The sequence below is a fragment of the Neopsephotus bourkii genome, unplaced genomic scaffold (assembly GCF_033783945.1).
Source record: "Neopsephotus bourkii isolate Nb327-2 ecotype Australia unplaced genomic scaffold, CSIRO-AGI_Nbou_v1 NB_1154, whole genome shotgun sequence".
In the NCBI taxonomy this organism is placed as follows: Eukaryota; Metazoa; Chordata; class Aves; order Psittaciformes; family Psittacidae; genus Neopsephotus; species Neopsephotus bourkii.
Window position 1 is genome coordinate 3,174,488 of NW_026901640.1, and position 21,726 is coordinate 3,196,213.

Genomic DNA, 21,726 nt, shown 5'->3' on the forward strand with positions numbered 1-21,726 from the left:
CATTGAGTAGTGTCTTCATGTTACCAGAGCCAGACCCACCTTGTTGTAAGAGGATGAAACCTACAGGAAGAATCATGCCAAATACTAGAGTCACTGACCACAACCGCTTCACTTAAACAGCTCAGGGTCAAACCCACTGTTGGAGAAGTTGATCCAATAACAAACCACATGCCCCAGCTGTATTTTATCAGTCTATTCAACAAACAGTGTTTAACTGCCTACAGAATTTGGTCCTCCCTCAATCAGAAAGCACTTTTGCTAGCAGGTGAGCGATGACCAAAGAGAGAGGGTCTCTAGTTCTGGATGTGAGTGGATGGTGGACATGGAATGAAGGCAAATTTCCTTTGTGGCTCCTTCTTTGAACAACTTCAGCGATCCATAACTGGGCTCTGGTAACCAAGAGGGCAGGGTGGGGTGAGAGGATGTGGGTGTGTGTAAAATGGGAGACATCCTCAACAGTCAACAAGCCTGCCTTTCACAGGAAGGAAGCTCAAGAGCTCTCCAGCTCTTGGAAAGCCCCCTTAGGAAGGTCTAAGCAGTCACAAAGCCAAGCAGCATTGCAACATCTTCCTTATCCCAACCTGCCAAAAAACCCAGCCCGTGCCCCTGGGCTTACAGAGAGCAAAGGAGGCAAGTTCTGACAGTGAAACCACACCAGCTAGCCATGCCTGCAAGGGCTCTGCTGAGTGACCATGGCCATAGGGCTGTGCTTCCACCGATTGCCCCTAGGAGGAGAGCAGATACCACAGAAAGGTCTTGGATCGGCAGGAGACCTTGGGAAACCTCTTCAGTCCCTTGCTAGTGCGAGAGCAGGCGCTCCCAGACACATCCATCGGCTGCAGTAAGTTAATTAACAGATGCCATTGAACTGATTACAACGCACTGGTTTGGTTGTGGGTGCCTAACAGCTAAGGAAAATAATCCACTGCAGATCTGGCTTCCCAACCCCATAATCAGCTACAACCTTCATGTACCACACAGGTCAGGATCAGGGCCTTTCAGAGAAGAGGAGGATCAAGACTAGAGGTCAAAAGGCGTTGCTCTGGGGTGCACGTGCTCTGTCTCTAATGGGTTTTGGATCACAGTCTGACATTGGCAGCAGAACCAGGCTTTTCCATGAGGCAGGTTGCTGCTGAGGCTCTGCATGGGATGCTAAAGGCTTCCCATGTCTCTGCTTATGTAACCTGGGGAGAAGCTGTTGATGTTTTCTGAGGGCACTTCCTACCCTGGTGCTTCAGTGCTCACATCCAGCTGCACATCTGATTTTGAAAGTCAAAACTACCCTCACACATGAGCAAACCCAGCTTGCCCAGCACAGCCTTGATCCAAGAATCAAAACACATGTAAACAACCACTGGGAGAGGTGCATTGTATCAGCTTTCAATCTCACACTTCCTCCACACGCACAACCTGCAAGATGTGCTAAAAGCAGAACAAGAGCCCACATCCCTTCCAAGAGCCCACCACCACCTCTTCACCTTCCTGGGCAGCATTCCCAGTGCTGGGGAGCACATCCAATGGCACAAGCTCTGGGGCAGCACTGAGGCTGTCCAGCTTGCGGTCACACCAGCTTTGGACCAGCTTCCCCCAGGCTGCAGCCAACTCTCCAGGCTCTGGTATAACATTACTGCTGTTGATTTACAAGTTGCACAAGGAATGGAGAATCCCAAACACTGTTTTCCTGTAACTTATCCATAACTAATAAAAGCAACAGGGGTGGCTCTGCCTTTCTGTGGCTATCATCAGATAGGAAGAGACAGTTTAACTAACCCCAGGAAGTATGACAGTCCCAAAGAGCAAAACACGCTTGTTGTTGTGACTAAAAGCAGGCAGGGGGTTTTCATTTTACAGCTGGAAAACATACCCCAGTTGCTATAACCCCAACACAAAACCGTAACCAGATAGCACGAGCACATGGCTGCCCTCACATACCATCCCCCTGAAACTGGAGCAGTCACATGAGTGTGGATCTGCTGGGTTTTTGTTTTTTACCTGTCCTGGAATACTGCAGCAATAAACAAGGCAGGCAGAGAGCAGAGGGCAAAGCTCAATAACATAAAGAAAGCAGGGAAGAAAAAGGCAGTTTGGAGCTGAGAAAGGAAGCACATAAACGCAGACCCCTTCTGCAGCACAGGGAGCCCATTCCTTGCTTCAGTGAAGCTTCATTTACTAAAAGGCTTTTCAGTCCTACCCACACAGGTGCAATGCACTGCTCTTGCATTTTTTAAAGCCTCACAAGTCATCCTCTTCGTGCTGTTGTGTGGGGACTGGCAGGGTAGGTCAGGAGCAGTGGTGTGCTCAAGTGGGATGGGAGCCACACACCAGATAAATGATGGCAGCAAGAGAAGATTTACCTCCTGGAAGATAAGTTACTGGAAGACAGGGGAAGAAAAGTCCTTAACCAAAATGTCTGCAGAGGGTGGCTCTGCAGGTGCGCCACCAACCACCACCGTGACATTACCTAACCCAACTGCAGGGCTGAAGATGTGATGTACCAGCTGCTACCAGCCTAGGGCTCCTTGCAGGTGTTCACCAACCTGTTGTAAAGGACACTGATGTACTTTTCAGCTCTGAAAAGCTTCCTTTCCTTCATCTGGCCTATCCCAGTGAGATTGCCCAGTCTGCTCAGTGCTACATAGCACACCACGCTGGTCAGGTCACCTCTAGCTCAGAGTTAAGCACTGACCTTTATTAACTGGTGCCAGCAGCACGTTTGGTGTCACACAAGGCACCAAAGGCAGGTGTGGCGTCTGTCTCCAAGGGTTTCAGTCCAGAAGAGCATAGATATTTCTTGAAATATCTATTCTACTGTGATCTATCCTGAGACTGAATATTACCTGGCTTTTGCAAGAGGATAGTACAGACTCAAAGGGATAAGAGCAAGTAGAGGACAGAGGTGATAACTATACCCTAAAGAAAGAACGTGACTGCCTGAGCTGCTGTAAAGAGCAGCATAAGGCAGAAACCTTTCAAGAGCACCATACAGCTATGAAGTAATTATTCTGGTCAAAACATGCCCAGAGCATGCGGCAGGAGGCTCAACTTGGGTAGTTCTGCTTGCTTCAGATCTGCTCCCTGGCAAAGCACACCAGGATCCTAAACAGAACACTGTAATCTGGTGAACACAGGGTACCACTACCTCCTTCCAGCTGATCACGTGAACACATTGCTTAATGCAGCTTGCAAGTGGCTTTCTCAGAAACATGCAATATTTGTGTCTTTTGCTAATCAAGTGATAGGCTTGGGCTTACAACACACTGCCCAGCTCCACACCAGGCTCAGGACTCCATGCAGGAATAAACACCGCTGTTGCAATGCACAGAACATCCTGTCCCCTCCCCTAACACCAGCACTTACCCAAGTGATCTAAATAAAACCAGACCAGCTGCTGAGGAGAGGCATGCTCAACAGGGAACTGTAAGGCTGAGATGGAGACAAAGCGAGTTCCCTGCCAAGTGATGTTACAAGCAATAGGAACACCATTTATCTCTGCTGGAGGCTGCGCAGCTTTGAATGCTGCATTCAGATGGCAGATCACAGGATGCTACTCTCCAAAAAAGCCAGCCATTCTAGAGGCCAAAGAGCCTCCTAAAAGCCCTTTATTACACCCATTTTCCCAGGCTCAGCTGAGATAACCCATGAAAACAAAATGTTATCTTTCCCAAGACAATGAGGAGCTCATAATGCAGCAAGGGAAGTTCTAATTAAACTAATGGAGTCAATCACTTATGCCTTAACACAGGTGATCAGGCTCATTCCTTCCACTCACCTGGCCAGCAGGATCCCTTGGTATTCCTCCAGCTGGCGCATAAAGCTGGGGTTGGGCTTGGTGACTGTGCGCCGTTCCTTCACATAATCGTACGCCCTGTCCAGGTTCCAGCCGTATTCCTTCATGGCATAGGCGATCACCGTGGATGCCGAGCGGCTCACTCCCATCTTGCAGTGCACCAGGCACTTGGAACCATTTTTCCTGAGGTGGAAGAAAGACAAGAAGAGGATCATTACATAGAAAACATGGCCCCTGAGAAGCTTAAGAAAATAACAACTTCTTTACCGGAGCATTATCAAACACATTTTCAACGCTGTGGCCACAGTTGGAAGTCTGGGATGTGATCTGATAATCCAATTTACAAACTGGAGCAAGACACACAAAGAAAGTGAAGAACAGGGTCTTAATATTCTTAACAGATTTTGGTACAACAGCTCTGCTGAAGCTTTTATCACACATGGACAAACATCAGTTGTTTGCGGACTCATGAAGCCTGCTAAAGACTAGTATGGCACCCTTGAACTCAGCCCCAGTGGCCCATGGGTATTAAGCAGTATTCCAAATGAAAAGGGCATCCATACATCACACAAATGTGGCGTTACTGTGCTTAAATACTTAAGGGAATACGGTGACACCACCTCAAATAAAGTAAGTCTGAAGCCATACTCGAACAAGGCAGCTTGTAAAAGCTATGAGAAATTGCAAACACCAGCTACGGTTAAGAGATGACAGACTTCTATAATGGTAATAATACTTTAAAGGCAACATATGCCAATCTGCTTTCTGACCAGTTTTCCCTTAGGAAGCCTGCTGAACTAACTGAAGACAGCTCGTGTAACTGGGATGCAGTTCTCTGCAGTAAAAAAGCCCTACTTTCAGCACCCGCTATCAGATTACTCACTATAACTGACAGCTCAGAGAGCTACACAAGCACTTACTCCTGTTTAAAGGGAAGAGTTTACTCTGGAGCTTTACACTACAAGAAATCACTTCCAGACTGTGCTTTTCATCATACAACCTCACAATGCAGGGAGCAGCTGAAGTTTGGTTTTGGCTTAGGAGGTTTTGCTTCTCATTTTTGTTAAGTCCTGATCAATTTGTTACTGCCCTTTCCTCCCTCCAGCACCTCTTCAGATCCACTGTGTTTCCTAAGCAGCAGGCAAACTGCTAGCTCCCCAGTATAGGAATTACCCATTCCACTGATTGCCTGGACTACAACTGGGCAGAAACCCCTCACTAGTTCTACCTGCTCCTTGGAACAAGCACCTACAGGAATGAAAATGTGTTGAAGGCAACCCTTAGCCAGAAACTACAAAGTGAAAATGCTTTGATGCCAGGTATGCAAGGAAAAGTAGTTAAGAAAATCAGTAGGAAAATATAAAATACTTAATATACATCTTCTGAATGTGTTTGTTCTCCTCTGAAAAGACTTACTTTGCCTTGGAGATGAATTTGTAGGTGTCATTCCAGTAAGCCAGAAGATCTGTTGCTTCTTCATCATACACCCGAATATTATGGTATTCAAAGAGCCCAGGGAAGAAGTTATCTATTTCACGAGTCACATTCAAGATATACCTCACCCTGCATGGAAACAGAGAGCAGATGAAAATGCAGAATGTGCAGAACACAGCAAGTTCAGAGAGAGATCACAGCTGCCACGCAACAGCCTTGCCTTGCGAGTGGCAAACTCACAGCATTTGAAGTTGCAGTCTCGCACACACCTCCTTGGAAACCAGGGCTCAATGCAAGGAAGCAGCAGCTGATACAGACAAAAGGTTTGGCTGAGCCATTTCGAGCCTAGCCTCTGATAAAGGGGCTTCCACCCATGCTGGATAGAAACTTCCTTGACAGCATGTCAGGTTGCACGCTGCTTGCCCACCTAAGTTAGCAACACCTGTGGCACAGGAGCTCCTGTAATGCCTGTTCAGTTTGTGTTTGGACACTTTCTCAAAGCCCCTTTGTGAATCTCTTCTCCTGCTGCACCAGCAACACAGGAAGAGTGAAGATACAAGCTTGTGAGCTACACCATAGTTAAACAAATGTGTAAAGTAACTACAGAGAGATGCAATGGACAATGAGCCACTGGGGAGGCTTTATTTCTTATCCATTTTCTGGAAAGGAAACTGCTGGGGAAAGCATATGGTATTTATGTACATTACATTGAGTATTTTTAGCCCTGAGGGTTATTGTAAGATGCTTATGAACTGCACTCACACTGAGCTATCAGATAGAACAAGAGCACTGCAAGGGAGTGACATCCCTTTCCCCTAGCAGGTACGAGAGTGCTGGCAGTCAAATAGGACCTGCCTGACCCAAGGGAACTGGAGCAGACCCTGAGCTCAGCGAGGAGAGTCCATTTTGCCAGGCTGATTTTCTGAGGTACAGGTATAGGAGCTATTCAGTTCAGCAGTGATTCGTTTTCTTTCCACTGGATTGGGCACAAATAAGCCAGGCCCATAAATAATGATTTAATTGCAAGATCTTGTTGCTTAGATCCACCTGGCCTAGAGAAAGGACACTAAGCTTAAGCCTGAAAGGGCAAGGGGACAGAGAAACCCATCAGTGTTAAGTGTGAGAGCTACAGGACTTCCTCCTGGGCCCCACTCAAAGCAACAAATGCTCTTTTTACATGTTTTCCTTCCTGCTGCAGTCCGGAGGTGCAGACCCCAAAGTGCCTCTGTAATCATGAGACCTCAGTCCAGAATAACGGGCTGAAGCAGAGGGCACAGAGCCAACCACGCAGCATCCAGTTAAGTAATTGTGGCTTTTTGCTACTTATAGCTGTGAGATTGCTGGCTTCCTTTGTACACCAAGGGGATGTCAGTCAAGGTCAGGGAACAAGACTCTTTTACTTTAGGGTGCCTGTTTGTGGGATGCAGAGTTTGGAGGAAGCGAGAACTTGTCTGGATCTGCAAACCCTTTACTAAGACTCAGGTTACACAGCAGGTATGGAAGAGAGTTTGTTGCACAGGCAAGTGTAGAGGCCAGGCTCTTGCTTTTAAGCTGATAGCCTGAAGCTACTTACCCTCTGTTCTGCAAGTCTTCCAAATTGGAGGCGTTCCATTCCGAGCCCTGCAGGGAGAACATGCAAAGGGATGCATCAGCCAGAAGGAAGACACAGTCAGACAACCGATGGAGGGAGGGACTGTCACCAGTGACCTGGAGGAAGAAGCTGGCCAGCCAACTACTGGAGAGCAGAGGGGATCTTTTGAGTACGTGAGTACACAGAAGAGTGGTAGCAGTGCTAAGGTTCAGCACCTTATCTCGCCCCATTGAGCAGATCTACTCTGAAGCAACAAACAGCCCTGCAAAGCAGGAGCCCAGCACCATACCCTGGCACTTCCTGTAAACCACTGACAAACCAGCCCCAGCAAAGATGAGAATGCTCCACCCTTTCCCTAGAGGCAGTGCCAGCTCTACCCCACGGAAGACAGACTGCCAGCACCATCCAGGTGCTCTTTATGCATGAAACACCTATCTCACACATCAAAGGCACCAACAGGGTAAACTCACTTGGGTTACACCTCGTCTCCCCACGTTCAAAGCCATTTAACCCTGGCTAGCTAACCCTCTGCAGCATACACAGGGCCTCCAAGCTGCTTGCTTCCTGCTCAAACACATAAATCCTGACTGAGGACAAAAGCACTCAGACAAAGGCTTCCTTCAAAATTTACAGTGCACAAGCTATCTGCTCCCCTAAATTGAAAGATGGTTCAAATACAGGAGTAAGCAAGAGGGACCCAGGCAGCACTACCATCACCAGCAGAAGAGCATGCTCATGGCTGCTCCCGTGGCACAGGCTTCCACATCACCCAAGGTTCAGGTTGAGCCAGCCCTTGGAGCATAATCACTGCCTGCCTGCAAAGCCTGTCAGCCAGGGAGTTAGAACATCCCAGTCTTGCAGTGTCCATGCAGAGGATGGGTTGCTGCTTGCCCCAGAAAGCACAGGCACCCTGTGTCTGAGATGGGGGAGCTCCAAGAGCTCTGACTCACAGGCACACAATGGTGCCCATGACAGCACTTCAAGAGAAGTCCTGAGCACTTCCAGCCCATGTGTGGATGTACACGCACAGGAAAGGGCCGTGTTACTATTCTGGTAGCTACTGGGGATAAGTGTGTTGTCTTCTCTTGACACAAAAAGCAGCTCATTCTTCCCAAAGTGAACCACTTCCTAAGAAAAATCATCATAATGAAGATATCATTCAAGAGTTCAGCACAGACGGAAATCTCAGTTTTGAGCAGGATACATGCCATGGCAGCACAGATTACACCAGAATCCATTGCATTCAGCCACAGATCAGGGCAGCTCCACCAAAGTCCAGAGCTGTGCACAACCTGAAGGATGAGTATGGCAGTTCTTGCTATTCAGGATGTGCCAACAGCTATATTGTGATCCCTGCTGTATTCACCCTGGCCCCCAGCCTTAGTTAACTTCATGTTCTCTCTTCCTGGCCAAGGAAGACCTGAAAATTCAGGCCTGGGAAGCATCAGTTTCCACAGGTATGGAGAACAACGCTGCAGTGGTGAAAGCCTTTTCTCCTATCCTTTGATCCACAATTACCAACACCATCAGATCTCTTACTTCCTGCTTAGTTATTTTAGCACTCTGTAAGTGGGAACCCACAGGGCTCTTGCCTCTACCTGGAACAAAACAGCTCCATGCCTCACTTTGCCTTGCAGTATAGAGACTCCTGACTTAAGCTGGTGCCCAGCCCCAGCAGCGCTGCTCCTTACCGCAGAGCTGCTCTGCAGATACTTCTATTGCACACATTAGCCACAGCTCCTTCAAGCCTTGTTTTAAAGGTCTTGTTCCTATTAAATACACTCTGAGCCAAGACTCCAAGCCCTGCAGCGCACTGAACTGCCTGTACTGCCTTTGACTAGCACTGTAAGGCTGTGAACAGGTCTTTCTCTCCAGAGAACACACAGTTTGCAAAAACAAAACCCATTACATTGTAGGTACTTTAATTTTCCTGGCTCTATCCCACCACAGTTTCTCAGGAGCACTCACATTAATATACACCACTGCTTCTGAGCCACAGCACTAAGCTTTAAGGAGACTGGGAGAGGCCCTCTCCATTTGGAAAACCCAGCGAGTCCAAGAGGAATGGCTAAGTTGAGCCAACCTCACAGGCTAGACTTCCCAACCAAATCTGTGTCTGTTGCTCCAGGGCTGGGAAATCCAGTGGAATGCTGACTCACCAGAAGGAGGTGCAGTAATTAGACAGGGCCTAGCAGCAATGAAAGGCAACTAAGCCAGCAAAACATTAACAGGCAAAATGTTTACGCTTCCTTAAGTGACTTCAGGATTCTTCATTAGGCTCCTCTGTTCCTCTTGGGTCACATGGACTCAGAGCTTTCCATGTTACAAGAGTGTGATTCCACCTGAACATTACACAGCTCTCCCAAACAGTTCCCCTCCCTCTTTGCTGTAGATAGGCCCTTCCCAAACACACTTCAAGAACTTGCTGTGTGGATACCCTGGACAGTTAAAGCTACAAAGCTAGGCTTACATCAATGGAAAAAGCCCCGAAAAGTAGTCAGAATCAAGACTTTTTGCCTTCCATCCTCTAGTGTCTCAGAACACCAGGCTGAAAGGGACCTCAAAGGATCACTGGTCCAACCTTTCTAGGCAAAGCATGACCTAGATTAGTGACAGGGTCTACAGCTTGGCTGGTGTTGTATGGCAAACTTTAGCACTGCCAAGAAGCCAGACTGCTCTTGTTCAACAGGACTAGTGACTTGCTTAAGACTATGTGACCCCAGGATCAGCCCATCTTTCCATTAGAGTTCCAGAGCTCCTCCAAAGGCCCCTGTGTCAACTGAGACACAGGGAGATGTGTTTGGCGAGTTTAGGTTTGAGTTCACTGTAAGACTTACCAGAAAGACATGATCAAATATCTGTGTGGGGCTGTCCATCTGCCCAAGGATCACTATCATTTCATTGTCAATGAACTCTTTGAACTCCCGCAGGTTACACACCATCTGCATCTCCAGCTCGGTGCGTATCTGGGTGGGGAGGAGGAACACAAAGAAGCCATGTGAAGGTTTTGTTCCAGCCTTGTTCCATCATGGCATAAAGCACAGAGCTCTCTGGTTGGCACAACAGCTCTTCCAGTGCTGCTCCCTCAACACTCACCTCTTTTGAGGTGATGTTCTCCAAATCCTTCTGCATCATGATCTCCCTTAACTTGGTCTTAATCAGCCGTTCTGTGCGCTCCCGCTCAGTTGGACTGTCAGAAGAAAGCAAGAAGGAAGAGTCACCAGAAGGAGAAACAAGCTGGACTCATGGCACTTTTAAACAGGTATTGTACAGACTGGGTACTCTGCAGCCTCAGATACTCATGCTACTTCCCCCAGGCACGTCCTCAGCTGGAGGGAATTCAGGTGACCGTAAAGCCCGGTTTAGATTCCTGGTTGTGTATGAAAGAGACCAACTGAATGCTCCTAATCCATTGTTGTCATCCAGAGAACCTCTGGTATTTGGTAAAATTTAAATTGGGAAGGCTGCATTATACTCTCTGGAGCAACATCTAAGCCTCCCCCTACCTTTCTTGGAAAGGTAACAGCTCCAAAGCTCCTTACATGGAGAGACAAGGGCAGCTAAGCCTCTGTGCATTCCTCCAGCCTCTGCTGCCAGGGGCCTTATCACCAGCTGCAAAAATAGCCTGACTAACACCATGGGAAGCTGCAACAGAGCAGCAGCCCAGAGCTGTTTCACCCATCATCTTTAGAAGGGACCCAGCAGTAACATCTCAGAGCACCTTTCTGTTTCCCTGGATGGTGACTGCATGGACACTTCTCTGCTTTACCAGTGCCCCACTGGTGGTTCACAATAAAGATCATCAATGTTCCTGATTCTCTTAACCTCATGCATTATTTCAGTACTCAATTAAGGGAACGCTGTCTCGGTGTCCCCAGGAAATCATTCAACTGCTGCCACAGGGGAAAGGGTGGGTGACACAAAATTTAGATATAATAAGCCAAAAGAGAATATTAACCTGACAGCTTGCCAAAACTTCTCAGCCACCCTCCTTGTACATTAGGAAACAATCAAGTGTGAAGACTTGTTCACAGCTGAACAACTGCTCACTGCTCATTATTCACTCACTGAACTCCAACAACAGGAAATCTCTGAGAGCATAAATCAACCAATAGCACTATAATCTGTGAGAGCAGCTGGGGTTAGTGAAGTCATTTCTTCTACTACAAACTGGGCAACTAAGCTCTCACGCTCAGCATCACATCTGGACACAGACTACCTTTGAGGTTCTATGGTATCAGTACCCTCAGCAATTACTAATTACAGGGGTTGCAAACCTTGAATGCTGATACAGCCTGTAACTTTTGCCTTTCCAAACTGTCACCTATCTACCTTAGCCACTGGTTTGGATCATATGGCACCAGACATGCAAATGTCTAGCTGGAGACAGCTTGGGACCTATATATTGTCCTGCTCCACGCTTGCAGACTCCTCAGAACACAGAAAAACTGTTTTGCTCTCCGTCCCCACTCTCAGGTATGTCAGCTGGATGCCTATAAGGCTGCTTCTGAGCTCACAGTCTCAAAAGTCTGTACATACCAGTTTACAGCAAAATTAACTGAATAAAGAATAAAACAAAACACCATGTTACTCTAAGCATGTGCTCAGACACATGCCAGGGTAAGAGCAAAGTCCAGAGAAACCTGTTCCTTTCAGGAGATAACAGGCCTGGAAACCAGAGGACAAAACCAGCAAAGAGGAAAGCCTAGGCACTAGAATACACCTCACCTCTTGCTAGTAACACAGGACTTACCTTGAAAAAGATCTCCAAGCCTAAAGGGCAAGGTAAACAACCAGACTGAAAACAGAAGCTGCAGGAGGTTCAAGAGAGCCCCAGAGGGGTAAACTTCCAGTGCTGGTGTCTACCTAAGCAGGGGTCTGCTTATTACCTGGAAGATGAAACCTCTCCTCATTAACACCTAATTAAGAGTAATCTCTTGTGGCAACTTCTTATTTGGAGGCTGCAGTGCCTGATAGCCAAACACTTGGGCTCAGCAGAGCCAGCCCAACTTACACATCTGTGAAGAGAGCGGGTGAGTCAGGCCGGTGGGACTGGACATCTTGCATGGCATTCCACTCATTGACTGACGACTGGTCGGAGTTGATATGGCTCTCATAGTAACTGACCCACGTGAGGAAGAGGCTCCCTGGGTAGTAATTGTTGCTCCGTGCCACCTCGCAAGCCTTATGTAAACTCTGCAGAGCAGACCTAGGAAGGGAAAAATACTTGCAGGATTGTAATGTTTTCTCCTCAGGCTGGTATCAAGCACAAAGCAGCAGCCAAATCTGGGATGCTGCTTACGTCCCATCACAGAATCATAGAATAGTTAGGGTTGGAAAGGACCTTAACATCATCAAGTTCCAACCCCCCTGCCATGGGCAGGGACACCTCGCCCTAGACCATATCACCCAAGGCCTCGTCCAACCCCGCCTTGAACACTGCTAGGGATGGAGCATTCACAACCTCCCTGGACAACCTACTCCAGTACTTCACTACCCTAACAGGAAAGAATTTCCTCCTTATATCCAATCTAAACTTCCCCTGTTTAAGTTTTACCCCATTACCCCTTGTCCTACCACTAGAGTCCCTAATGAAGAGTCCACCCCCAGCATCCCTATATGCCCCCTATCAGTCAGTACAAACCCCAGTACAAACCTCATCACTGAGGAGGAGGCCGTCCTGCAAAAACATGAATAACCATATGCTTGCATGCCTTAACTGAAGTATGCCAAGACAAGCCTGGGTAGCAGCAAAGGTGCTCGCAACTGAGATAGCAGAGGCACCTCTGTTTCTGACTCCAAAACCTGCTATAGTTACCTAAGCCAAAAACCAGGATGCACAGAGTCTGTGTCCGAGCCATAGTGCTCTGACAGCTCCTGCTGTGCCATCAGACTCCCTGGATACCCAGGAGTCACACATGGAGAGCTGCACAACCAAGGGCTTAGGGCTTTACTGAAGTGTTTGGGTGCCCACCCTCTCTCACGAGGGATGTCAGAAGTTTCTTCAGCTGCTCGTGGCAAACAAATCCCCCTGTCCTATTTTTAGCTTGTTTTAAATCTTTGATTGGGATCAGAAGGATCCAGGTCAAAATCACTTGGGTGACACAGTAGCATGACACCCTGACAGGCAATGTATTTCTGCAATGCAAAGAAGCTTGAGCCAGAAATACTTTCATGGCCTCTACATTCTTACATGGGCCACCCTAAAAGGAAGGAAAAAAATGCAGGCAGCTTCTCTTTCCTTCTTGCTATCACAATGAGCATGGCTCGGTGGAGACACAGACTCCTAAAATATGCACAGTGTGTATTCCTCAAACACATGCTCAAAGCAATTCTACTTCGGAGAGATTCACAGCAGCAGCTCTTTGCAAGGAAAGAGACCCTATTCCTTCCTACCCCCAGCCAAGATGAAAGTGCAGCTGCAGCAGAACTATAAACTCACTGCTCTATAGCAGCACTTGCACGTTTTCTTTTCCCTCTAGTATCCAACTTCCTTCCCTGTCTCTGAAGGAGACTTCTGGCTGCTCAAGTAGGTCTCAAGACACCAGTAACACAAAACAGCACCTGAGCTTTAAAAGCTCAAGCAGCCAAAACACCTTGGAAGAAGGATCACTGGGAAGTACTTACCACATTGCCTGCACAGACACGGGCTTGAATATGTGAACCCTGTTATCTGTTGATACGCTGAACCCTCTGGGGAGAAGGGAAAAAAAAGCACAGTAAAAATGTATCCCAAAAGCCACTTATTTGTTATTAACTGATAATTTGTAGCACATCAGAACAGCAAAGGACTAGCCCTATGCATACACCGCTGAGTTCAGCTAGCAAACAGATCAAAATAGCACACTAAAAGCTCTACAGTAACTCTTTTTAAGCAGCTGCTGTTCAGGAATGAAACTAAGACAGTGGGACAGTGCTGGGCTGTGCTGTTTACCTTGGCAACACAAATTCAGTGCCACAGCTGGGAGCAACAGAGTCCAGCTACAGTGATCCTGGGGCAGCTACCAAGGAAAGAAAAGTCATTCCATGCTCTGCACTAGACAGCCTTTGTAACTGGCACAAACAGCAGTCTGCAAGTCAGGTGTCTATTTGGCAGAGAAACATCATTCTTATTTTATGTTCAGCTGAATGCTGCCTGCTGCAGCATGATGGAGGCACATAATAGGATCCCTTTAAGGAGCTTTCACTATACACCCACTCTTCAGGAAAAGCTCCTTTACTCCAGCTTAAACACACACATAAGCCACTGTCTCAGTGCGTGTTTATTCACAGATAAGTCAATTATTGGTGTTCCCTGCCACAACCACTGTGATTTAGGGCCTTTGAGCCTACTAACCCCATAGTGGTCAACAACAGGTCTGCTGGACCCGTTAGGACTCTGTGATCGTTTGAATCCTTCCCCATACACCGTGCTGCAAGCTCACACTATCCATCTAGAACATACAAAAGACACTCACCCATCCCCATCCAGGTGGATCAAGGTGTCACTCCAGAGCGGCAGCACCAAGCCCATTGTACAAGTGCTACTGCAGTAAGAAAGAGAAGGTCAGCCCATCTACTACAGCACCATGCTATTATTCTAATTTCACAGCAATGGTTGTCTATTTTTGTACTTATTAGGAAAAAAATGAAAATCCCACTGCTGCTTCAGGGACAAACAGTGCCAGTGTTGTTCTACAGGTGTCTGGCAAGGATCATTTACCACATACAGGGTACAGCAATACTGTCAAGCAAGCTTAAAGGGTTAACATACACCCAAGAGAAGAGCAGAGAGGATTCAAAGCAGCAAGCTCTGTGCAGAAGATCAGAGGTGGCTCACAGTCTTCAGTCAGCTCAAGGCTTTTCTTTACAGATTAGCCCCTCTCAGGCTCAAGTGGTTTGGTTCTAGCTCTGATCTTGCAATTCACATCTTTGTTTTCTTCTTTGTCCCCCAGTCCCAGCTGCTGGGAACTAGGACCAGTGTCGTGCAACAGCAGGGTGATTAGCAGCAAGGTAGGTCAGCAATCACAGCCTATTGCCCACTGTTGACTCCTGACTTCTTCACCCTCCTGCACCTCCAGGATGAGCACAACCCCCTGAGACAGACACCTCTTGGCAATCCCACTCTTCTCTCAGCTGCTTTGACCTCTTTGCCCTCAGTCGCCTGCTCTCTGTAAGGCTGAGCAAAAAGCCAAGTTAAAAGCAGAAGTCAAGCAAAAAGGAAGTCAAGGAAAAAGGAAGAGGAACCCCAACGTAGCCTGCACCAAGTGGTCAAACAGAAAAGCTGACTCTCGTAAAGCTGTAAAATTGGTCCATAATCAAAGCAGCATCTTGAAGGACTGGATTCTTGCTCTTATTCTTTGTAGTAGCTGCTCTCAAATTTCCACAAGCCCTAACACCCCTGTCAGTGCCTGCAGCTCATGAGAAGTGGGGGAAGAGGGTGAGACTGGAAGCTTCAGAGGGTGGGCAGACATGAAGCCCTGTAAATGTACATGCCTTGGAGCGACTGGTGCCCAGCACAAGGAGACACTGTGGCACGCAGCTATTTCTGTTGACAACATGAGATGAGCTCATGGAAAGTTGTGTTTTTAAAGGCTTCCCAAGGTGGCCAGGGTATTTTTAGTGACACTGTTCAGCAGGCGCTTATCAGAGACCATAGCAACAAGTCTACATTGAGTTATAAATACAAAGTGGGCTAAGGGAGGCTGTATCAGACTGACCATCCAGAACTGAAGTAACTCTAGCAGAAAGCTAAAATGACCCTGTGTTATTAGAGATGAATACCAGCGAGCTCTCAGTTATCAAAGGTGGCTGTGCTGGTACATCACAGCCAATAGCAAACTCCAAGCTCACAGCAACCTGCACAAGGACAAATTATTCTTGCCCTACCACAACTCTGAGCTACAGCTGTGCACACACACAAAGGAAGGGAGACAGGAGCCAGTGGAAGCATCAAGCTGGTCCCTCTTTTTATCAGACATCACTTGAGCTAAGCATCCAAACCAAGCCATGTGAAATCAAGTATGGTGGCTGCTGTGATCGGCAGCCTGGTTGGGAGGGGAGTTTCTTAGCCAAACAGTTTCATTGGAATACCCAAGTGATTCTTTTCCTATGTATGCAAAAACTTACAACTCATGTGCCTCCATTCCTTCCCCAAAGTGCCCCATTTCCCCTTGTAAATGTGAAGCTTCTGCCCCTGAAGCTGTTGGAGGCGCTTCCTCCTGGCTTAGAGTCACTCCAGCAGCAAATGCTGCTTTCCAGCCACATTCTGCAGCTGTCTGGAGAGGTCAGCAGCAATTTAAATGAACGAAGCACAAACACTAAACCCTGATGACATACTGATGTCTGGGTAGAGGACACGTTGTGCAAGATCTGCCATCAGCAGCCCTGACGTTCCCATCAGTCTCTTTCTGCCAGGACCTTGGAGGAGCTGCCTGACAGTCACCTTCTTATTGTCTGCTCTCCCAAACCTTGATGCCCAGCTTTTCTAACTGCAGCTTTTTCTTTCTTTGCATCCAAGTTGTCCCTGTCTCTGATGTGCAGATGCAGGAGTAGGGACCTCACCATTTAGAGACACTTAAGGGCACTTAACATCCTCAGACAAGCTGGAGGAATGGAGGAAATGCTGACTTGCACTGTCACCTTCCCATTTGCCACCTCTTTTTCAGAAATAAAAGGGGAATTCTGAATCTCAAAAAAGGTGTGAGCTGGAAAACCTGAAGCACTCTATCCCCAGAAAGCATGGACACCAGACAGAGATTTCTACACTTGACATGTGGGTGAACACGAGGACTTCCCCCACCTGGAACACTGTGAGTACCTGTCATTGGAAGAGAAATCCATCCCTAGGACAATGCTCTCTTCGGTGTCCTGTCTGCCATTGGTGGACACTACCACCATGTATCTAGTGCGGTTCTGGTAGGTGCTTTCCAGTCTTACGGCCTAAAGGAAGGAAGGGGAGAGATCAGCAGTGCAGCCAGCAAAACACACACCCCATTACCTTTACAAGCCACTTGTTCATGCTGAGTGACAGGCGCAGAAGCAGTGATGCAGTTTGCACTAGTACTTCTCAGCTGGGTAACCAGCAGAAGAGGGAGAAGCAACTTACTCTCTTATACAAAGCTTTCCTCACCAGTGGGATGCTCCTGGTGCCTTCTGCACACCTTGCTGCAGGCCTGCCCTGTCCCGCTAAGGCTGGGTTTAAACACCAGCCTACAGGACTGGCTGCCACAGTCCTCTGAGTGGTCCCAGCCTAGAGAGCTTCACTGAGCATTACACGTTCAGAGAGACCGGTGTTGAATGTACTCTTCACCTCTCAGAGGGCTTTGTCCAAGGATCTAGGGCTTGGCTTTACACTACTATGTGCTACAACAGCTCCAATGAGACCTTTTCCACCACTGTGCCAGGCAGCTGGGCAGAAACGCAGGATCTAAATCAGATGTGGTTTCCTGCTGGCCCTTTGAATCCTTCTAGCAGCTTCCTCAGTGCAGAACCAACCTTACTGCCTTACACCTGCAGGAAAAGACTTCCCTATCGCTAAGCTGTACCCACGGGTGCATTCAGATTGCCCAGAGAAGGTGAAAATCACTGCGCCTCACTGTTCCTATCACAATCACAATGACCCCAGTGCCAAAGACAGATCTAGCAGGGCTCACTCTGCACACCCCCAAATCAAATAGTAGTGACAGCAGTCAGAAAGCAGCCGTGCAGCCAAGTTGTGAATGGCAGACCAACACTGAAGCTCCTGAAAGGCTGCAGTGAAGTACACTACTCCTCCAGAAGCCATGAGGAAGTGAGAACTGAAGTGACTCCAGCAAGTCCTCTTACAGACAGACTGCTGGTGAGTGAGGAGCCTGGGGAAGGGAGCCCAGGGAGCATTGCAAGTTTTGTCCATAACACCTGCAGTAGGCAGCCTTCACTTGCAACACTCTTTGGACTCTGTTCCACATCAATTGCAGCTATTTTAGTCACAGACAAACTATGACATCCCTACAAAGGAAGTGTTGTAATAGTGTAAATCAAAGCTTAACTTTGGACAGCCTAATCCAGCCCCAAGACACTGTCTGGCCTCTGTGTTTGCTATATGGTTAAACTGCTGCTTAAACTTTGAGCAGGGCCTGCAGAGAGCAAACATGGGCAAGAAGGAGCTATCACAGCCTAGCTTTGCCCCATGCTGTGATGGGAACCAGTTGAATTCCTTGTGATCCAACAGCTGAAGGTCAAAAGTGGTTGACACCGGGCCCGAATTCCCCAAACACCAGCAGCCCTCCTGAGCCAGTTCTTGTGTAGACATCTCTTGGTGGCCCCACAGGAGTTCATGGCTCGCAGAGCCCACTTTCAACAGTCATTTTACCCTTATATAAAAAGCTCACAAAACAACTATTGTGTGGAATCTCTCAGGAGTAGGCTGCTCTTCCCAATACGCTCCTTTAGCTCTTTATAACTTGGTCTTGAGGCCAGAATGGCACCTTGTAGGTTAGAGGAAATCCCCTCTGAGCTCCTCACACCTCACCTGTCCAAGCCAGTAAGTCTTGGCCACAAGATGTGGTAGTCTACAATAAAGATTCAAACAGCACAGGCAGCTGAAACAGAGCTCACTACATTCACCAGAGTGCTCTCTTGCAGCTGAGAGCAGCAGGGAAAGCTTCCCAGTGGCATTGCAGTGAGCAGCAGCTCTAGTGATGGGGACAGAACAGCAAGTGCAGGCAGCAAACGGTGTTGACTCTGTCTTCTAGACTTGTCCAATGGGACCAAAGAGTAACACAAACTACCCAAACGCTGATGCCAGCGGACAGATGTGCTCTGCACAGCCAGAGACTGTGCCCCACCCCATCTCTTTAGGATAAGTCATGCTAAAACCAGCCTTATTTTCCTTCTTGCTCCTCGAGTCACTGGGATTCCTTTGGAAACACAGAGGATCAGACTGGTCAGTCCTTCAAGGCGTGAATTCTGCCCAAGACAGCTGTTTCTACATCTAACCACTTGCAGCGAAACAGAAAGGGTGCTCTTCAACCTAGAAGAGCAAGCAGTCACCAAGATCTTGGTGGTTAAAGTGATTATCTACATTAGGAACCAAACCTGAAACAGAAACACAGACTTGGCTAAAACAGGAACGGATGGACAACAGATGCCCTGTGTTCGGGGCATCCACACACAAGTTCTGTTCTGCTTCTCTTGAGGACAGTGCAGCAGTAAGAGGATTACTGTAACTTACTTTGCTAAACCAACTTGGCTAGCAGTAATAGGAAGCGTGGTCTTAACACAAGACCCTTTAGAAAAGGGCTGGACAAACAGCAACCAAAGGTCACGTAGCTTCAAGTCAGTGTAGTGAGATTTTCAGGGGCTCGCTTAAGAGAAACAGGCATGGCTCACTGTGGTTCTCTAGATTTAACACTTAGAACCTTGCCACAAAGCAAAGAATCATGACTGGAGCAGATAAAGTGTTCTATTAATTTACTAGAATAATCAACCAACAAACTTGACATTATAAACCAGCCAACCTCAACAGTTCCTATTAGAGCTCCACACAACCATCAAACCACAAATTAGTCTCCAACCTTTTCATTAAGTGCTAGTTCATATGCTCACCCAACAATAGGAGTGCACTGATGCCTTTTGAATGAAGAGATTAGACATCTCAGTCTATCTAGGGAGGAGGTGCTGGCTTCACGGACTGCAATGAGATGGAAGGTTGTTTCTCAACAGAGTTAGCTTTCTCCTCAATTTGGGAATGTTATTTATAGTGTGTTCATTAACACGTCATCCCCTGCAGCCCTTTCAGCAACATTTTCCTCAGTTTCAGGCTCACCTAAACACAACCCAACTTTATCTTCTGCTGCATTCTTGTTTCATCAGAAGTATGATGTGGTATTTTGCCAGCCCTTATGAACAGCACATTCCAAGAAGTTCATGCTGACCTTTCATCTTTCTCATGCTACATGATAGAAGGTGTTTCATACAAGAACACATTTCTCATTGGGATATTTGAAAACAAAAAAAGGTGCCCAATATTCTGAAGTCTCCTCTCATTACTGACCCATGCAAGCAAACAAGTCCCCGCTCCGCTAAGATACAAGAAAACACTCAGTTTGTACTCTTAACTCATTTTCCTCCTTCCTACTGATCTTGCAATGGTACCACTGCTCTAATCCTGCTCCCATGGAAGGCTAAAAACCTCTGCCAGCAGCTCCAACAGAAACAAGAGCCGTTCCAAATCTGAAGTGTAGGTTTATGGAGGATTAGATTCCTCTGCTGCCCTCTGAGCTGTGAAGTCTGCCCTCCGAATGGCAGCAGCCAACACAAGAAGAGAATGCATTTCTCTCAATAGTGTTTGTATTTCAAATCTCATTTGTATCTACTGCTTTATGAGAGAGTCTATTGCAGCCCTGCACACCCTTCGTTCGTCAAGAATCAATTAAATTCAAGTAGACTATCGAACTTAACCTCACGCAAGATTTCAGCATTCCAAATGTAGCTCGGAACAAAAGGGTTTATGTCTCAGCCCACAAAGTCCTTATTCAGCTGTTAAGGCTAATTTGTCCCAAATCACACAATGTAGCCAGTGATATTGCTGAACAATGACCTGTTCAATAGCTTCCAATGTTCTAACCCTGGCTCAGATTCTGAAAAGCACCAAGAACCCCCATTCCCATCACTTTTGCTGGAATTTTCATGACAGCAAGGTGTGCCTGACAAAGCTTAGGAGCAGGTCCTTTTGTTTGCTTGTAGCAGGTTATTTTTGGTGGTCACTTTGAAAGTTAAAGCATTCCATAGTCATCTTGACTGTTTCCTAGCTATACTCATACAATCAGTCCGGCACCAGGAGGATTCATCAAACCAGAGGTGCCAGAATAACACTTCTGATGCTGGCACCCCTACTTTGGGCATACGTTGCTAAGATGCACCAAGACAACATAGGAAAGAAACTTCAGGCTACTGAGTGATGAGAGATGCAGATAGGCTGCAGTCATGCCTGACCTTGTAGAGCACTTCAGTGTGTCCTAGACAAATTCCTCACTGCTTCTCTTTGGCTTCTGGAGGTCTGTAGGACTGTGTATCAATGCTATAAACAGCAATGCCTAACTTTCATTGCATCGTTATAAAACAACCCAGAAAAGCAGAAATACAAGGTTCAATTTAGGTGCATAGCTAATTGGGGATCCCATATGCTCCTTCCTGATAAGCCACGGCCTTTTGGGATGCAACAAGTTAGGACAGCAGAGCGAGGAACACAACTGAACTAATGTGGAAGGGCAGGTATTCACACTGGCCAGACCTACTCTTGATTTACGCAGGACACAAGCTAATTTGCCCAGCTTCCCTGGCAACTGTTAACAGTACTTTGTGAGAGAGTAAGTATTTGGTTCAAAGGCAGTCTTCCAGCCAAACTGTTTGTCTCACTGGCCAACCAAATAAGCCTTTCATAATTAACTGGTTTTCTACCTTTTTGATTGCAAAGAGGACTCCCCAAACCCACTCAAGCCTACACACACCACTGCCTTCATGAATTACACAGGTGTATTTGTCAAGTGGAACTCAACCTTTATACCCCTCAAGAGCAGATAAGCCAAAAGCCAACCTACCAGTCTGATGTTGTCTTCCGGGCGGAGCAGTATGAACATGGCCTGCAGGTGTTGCTGGAGATCCCCTGCAGGGAAGAGGGAAAGGTGAGTGCAGGGAAATAGTTGGAAATCACACGCGAGTTCCTGACTGTCTGGCCAGAGCAAACATCCACCAAGAAACCTGACACGTCACCGGAGCGTTGGCACTTCCACCTACTCAGAGATGACAAAGCTCCAGCTCTTAGTCAGCTGCTCTTTGCTCCATGTGCTCACCTGTTTCCATCTTACCATGCTCTTCTCTCCTGCTAAACCCTGTTATCCTTTTAACGGAAAGAAACAGTGTTTTAGTACTGTGTTCTGCTGAAAGGCAAGGT

At 47.3% G+C, this 21,726-nt stretch overlaps 1 protein-coding gene across 1 annotated transcript in view; it reads right to left on the reverse strand.

Annotated features, from left to right (window-relative positions):
- Window positions 1-21,726, reverse strand: part of SSH2 (slingshot protein phosphatase 2) — an 89,577-nt gene that overhangs the window by 5,131 nt on the left and 62,720 nt on the right. The window contains 10 exon segments of the mRNA XM_061363524.1: window positions 3,770-3,970; window positions 5,204-5,350; window positions 6,795-6,841; window positions 9,650-9,778; window positions 9,909-10,002; window positions 11,827-12,021; window positions 13,440-13,505; window positions 14,270-14,338; window positions 16,612-16,733; window positions 21,374-21,438. Of these exon segments, the coding sequence (XP_061219508.1) occupies window positions 3,770-3,970; window positions 5,204-5,350; window positions 6,795-6,841; window positions 9,650-9,778; window positions 9,909-10,002; window positions 11,827-12,021; window positions 13,440-13,505; window positions 14,270-14,338; window positions 16,612-16,733; window positions 21,374-21,438 (1,135 nt within the window).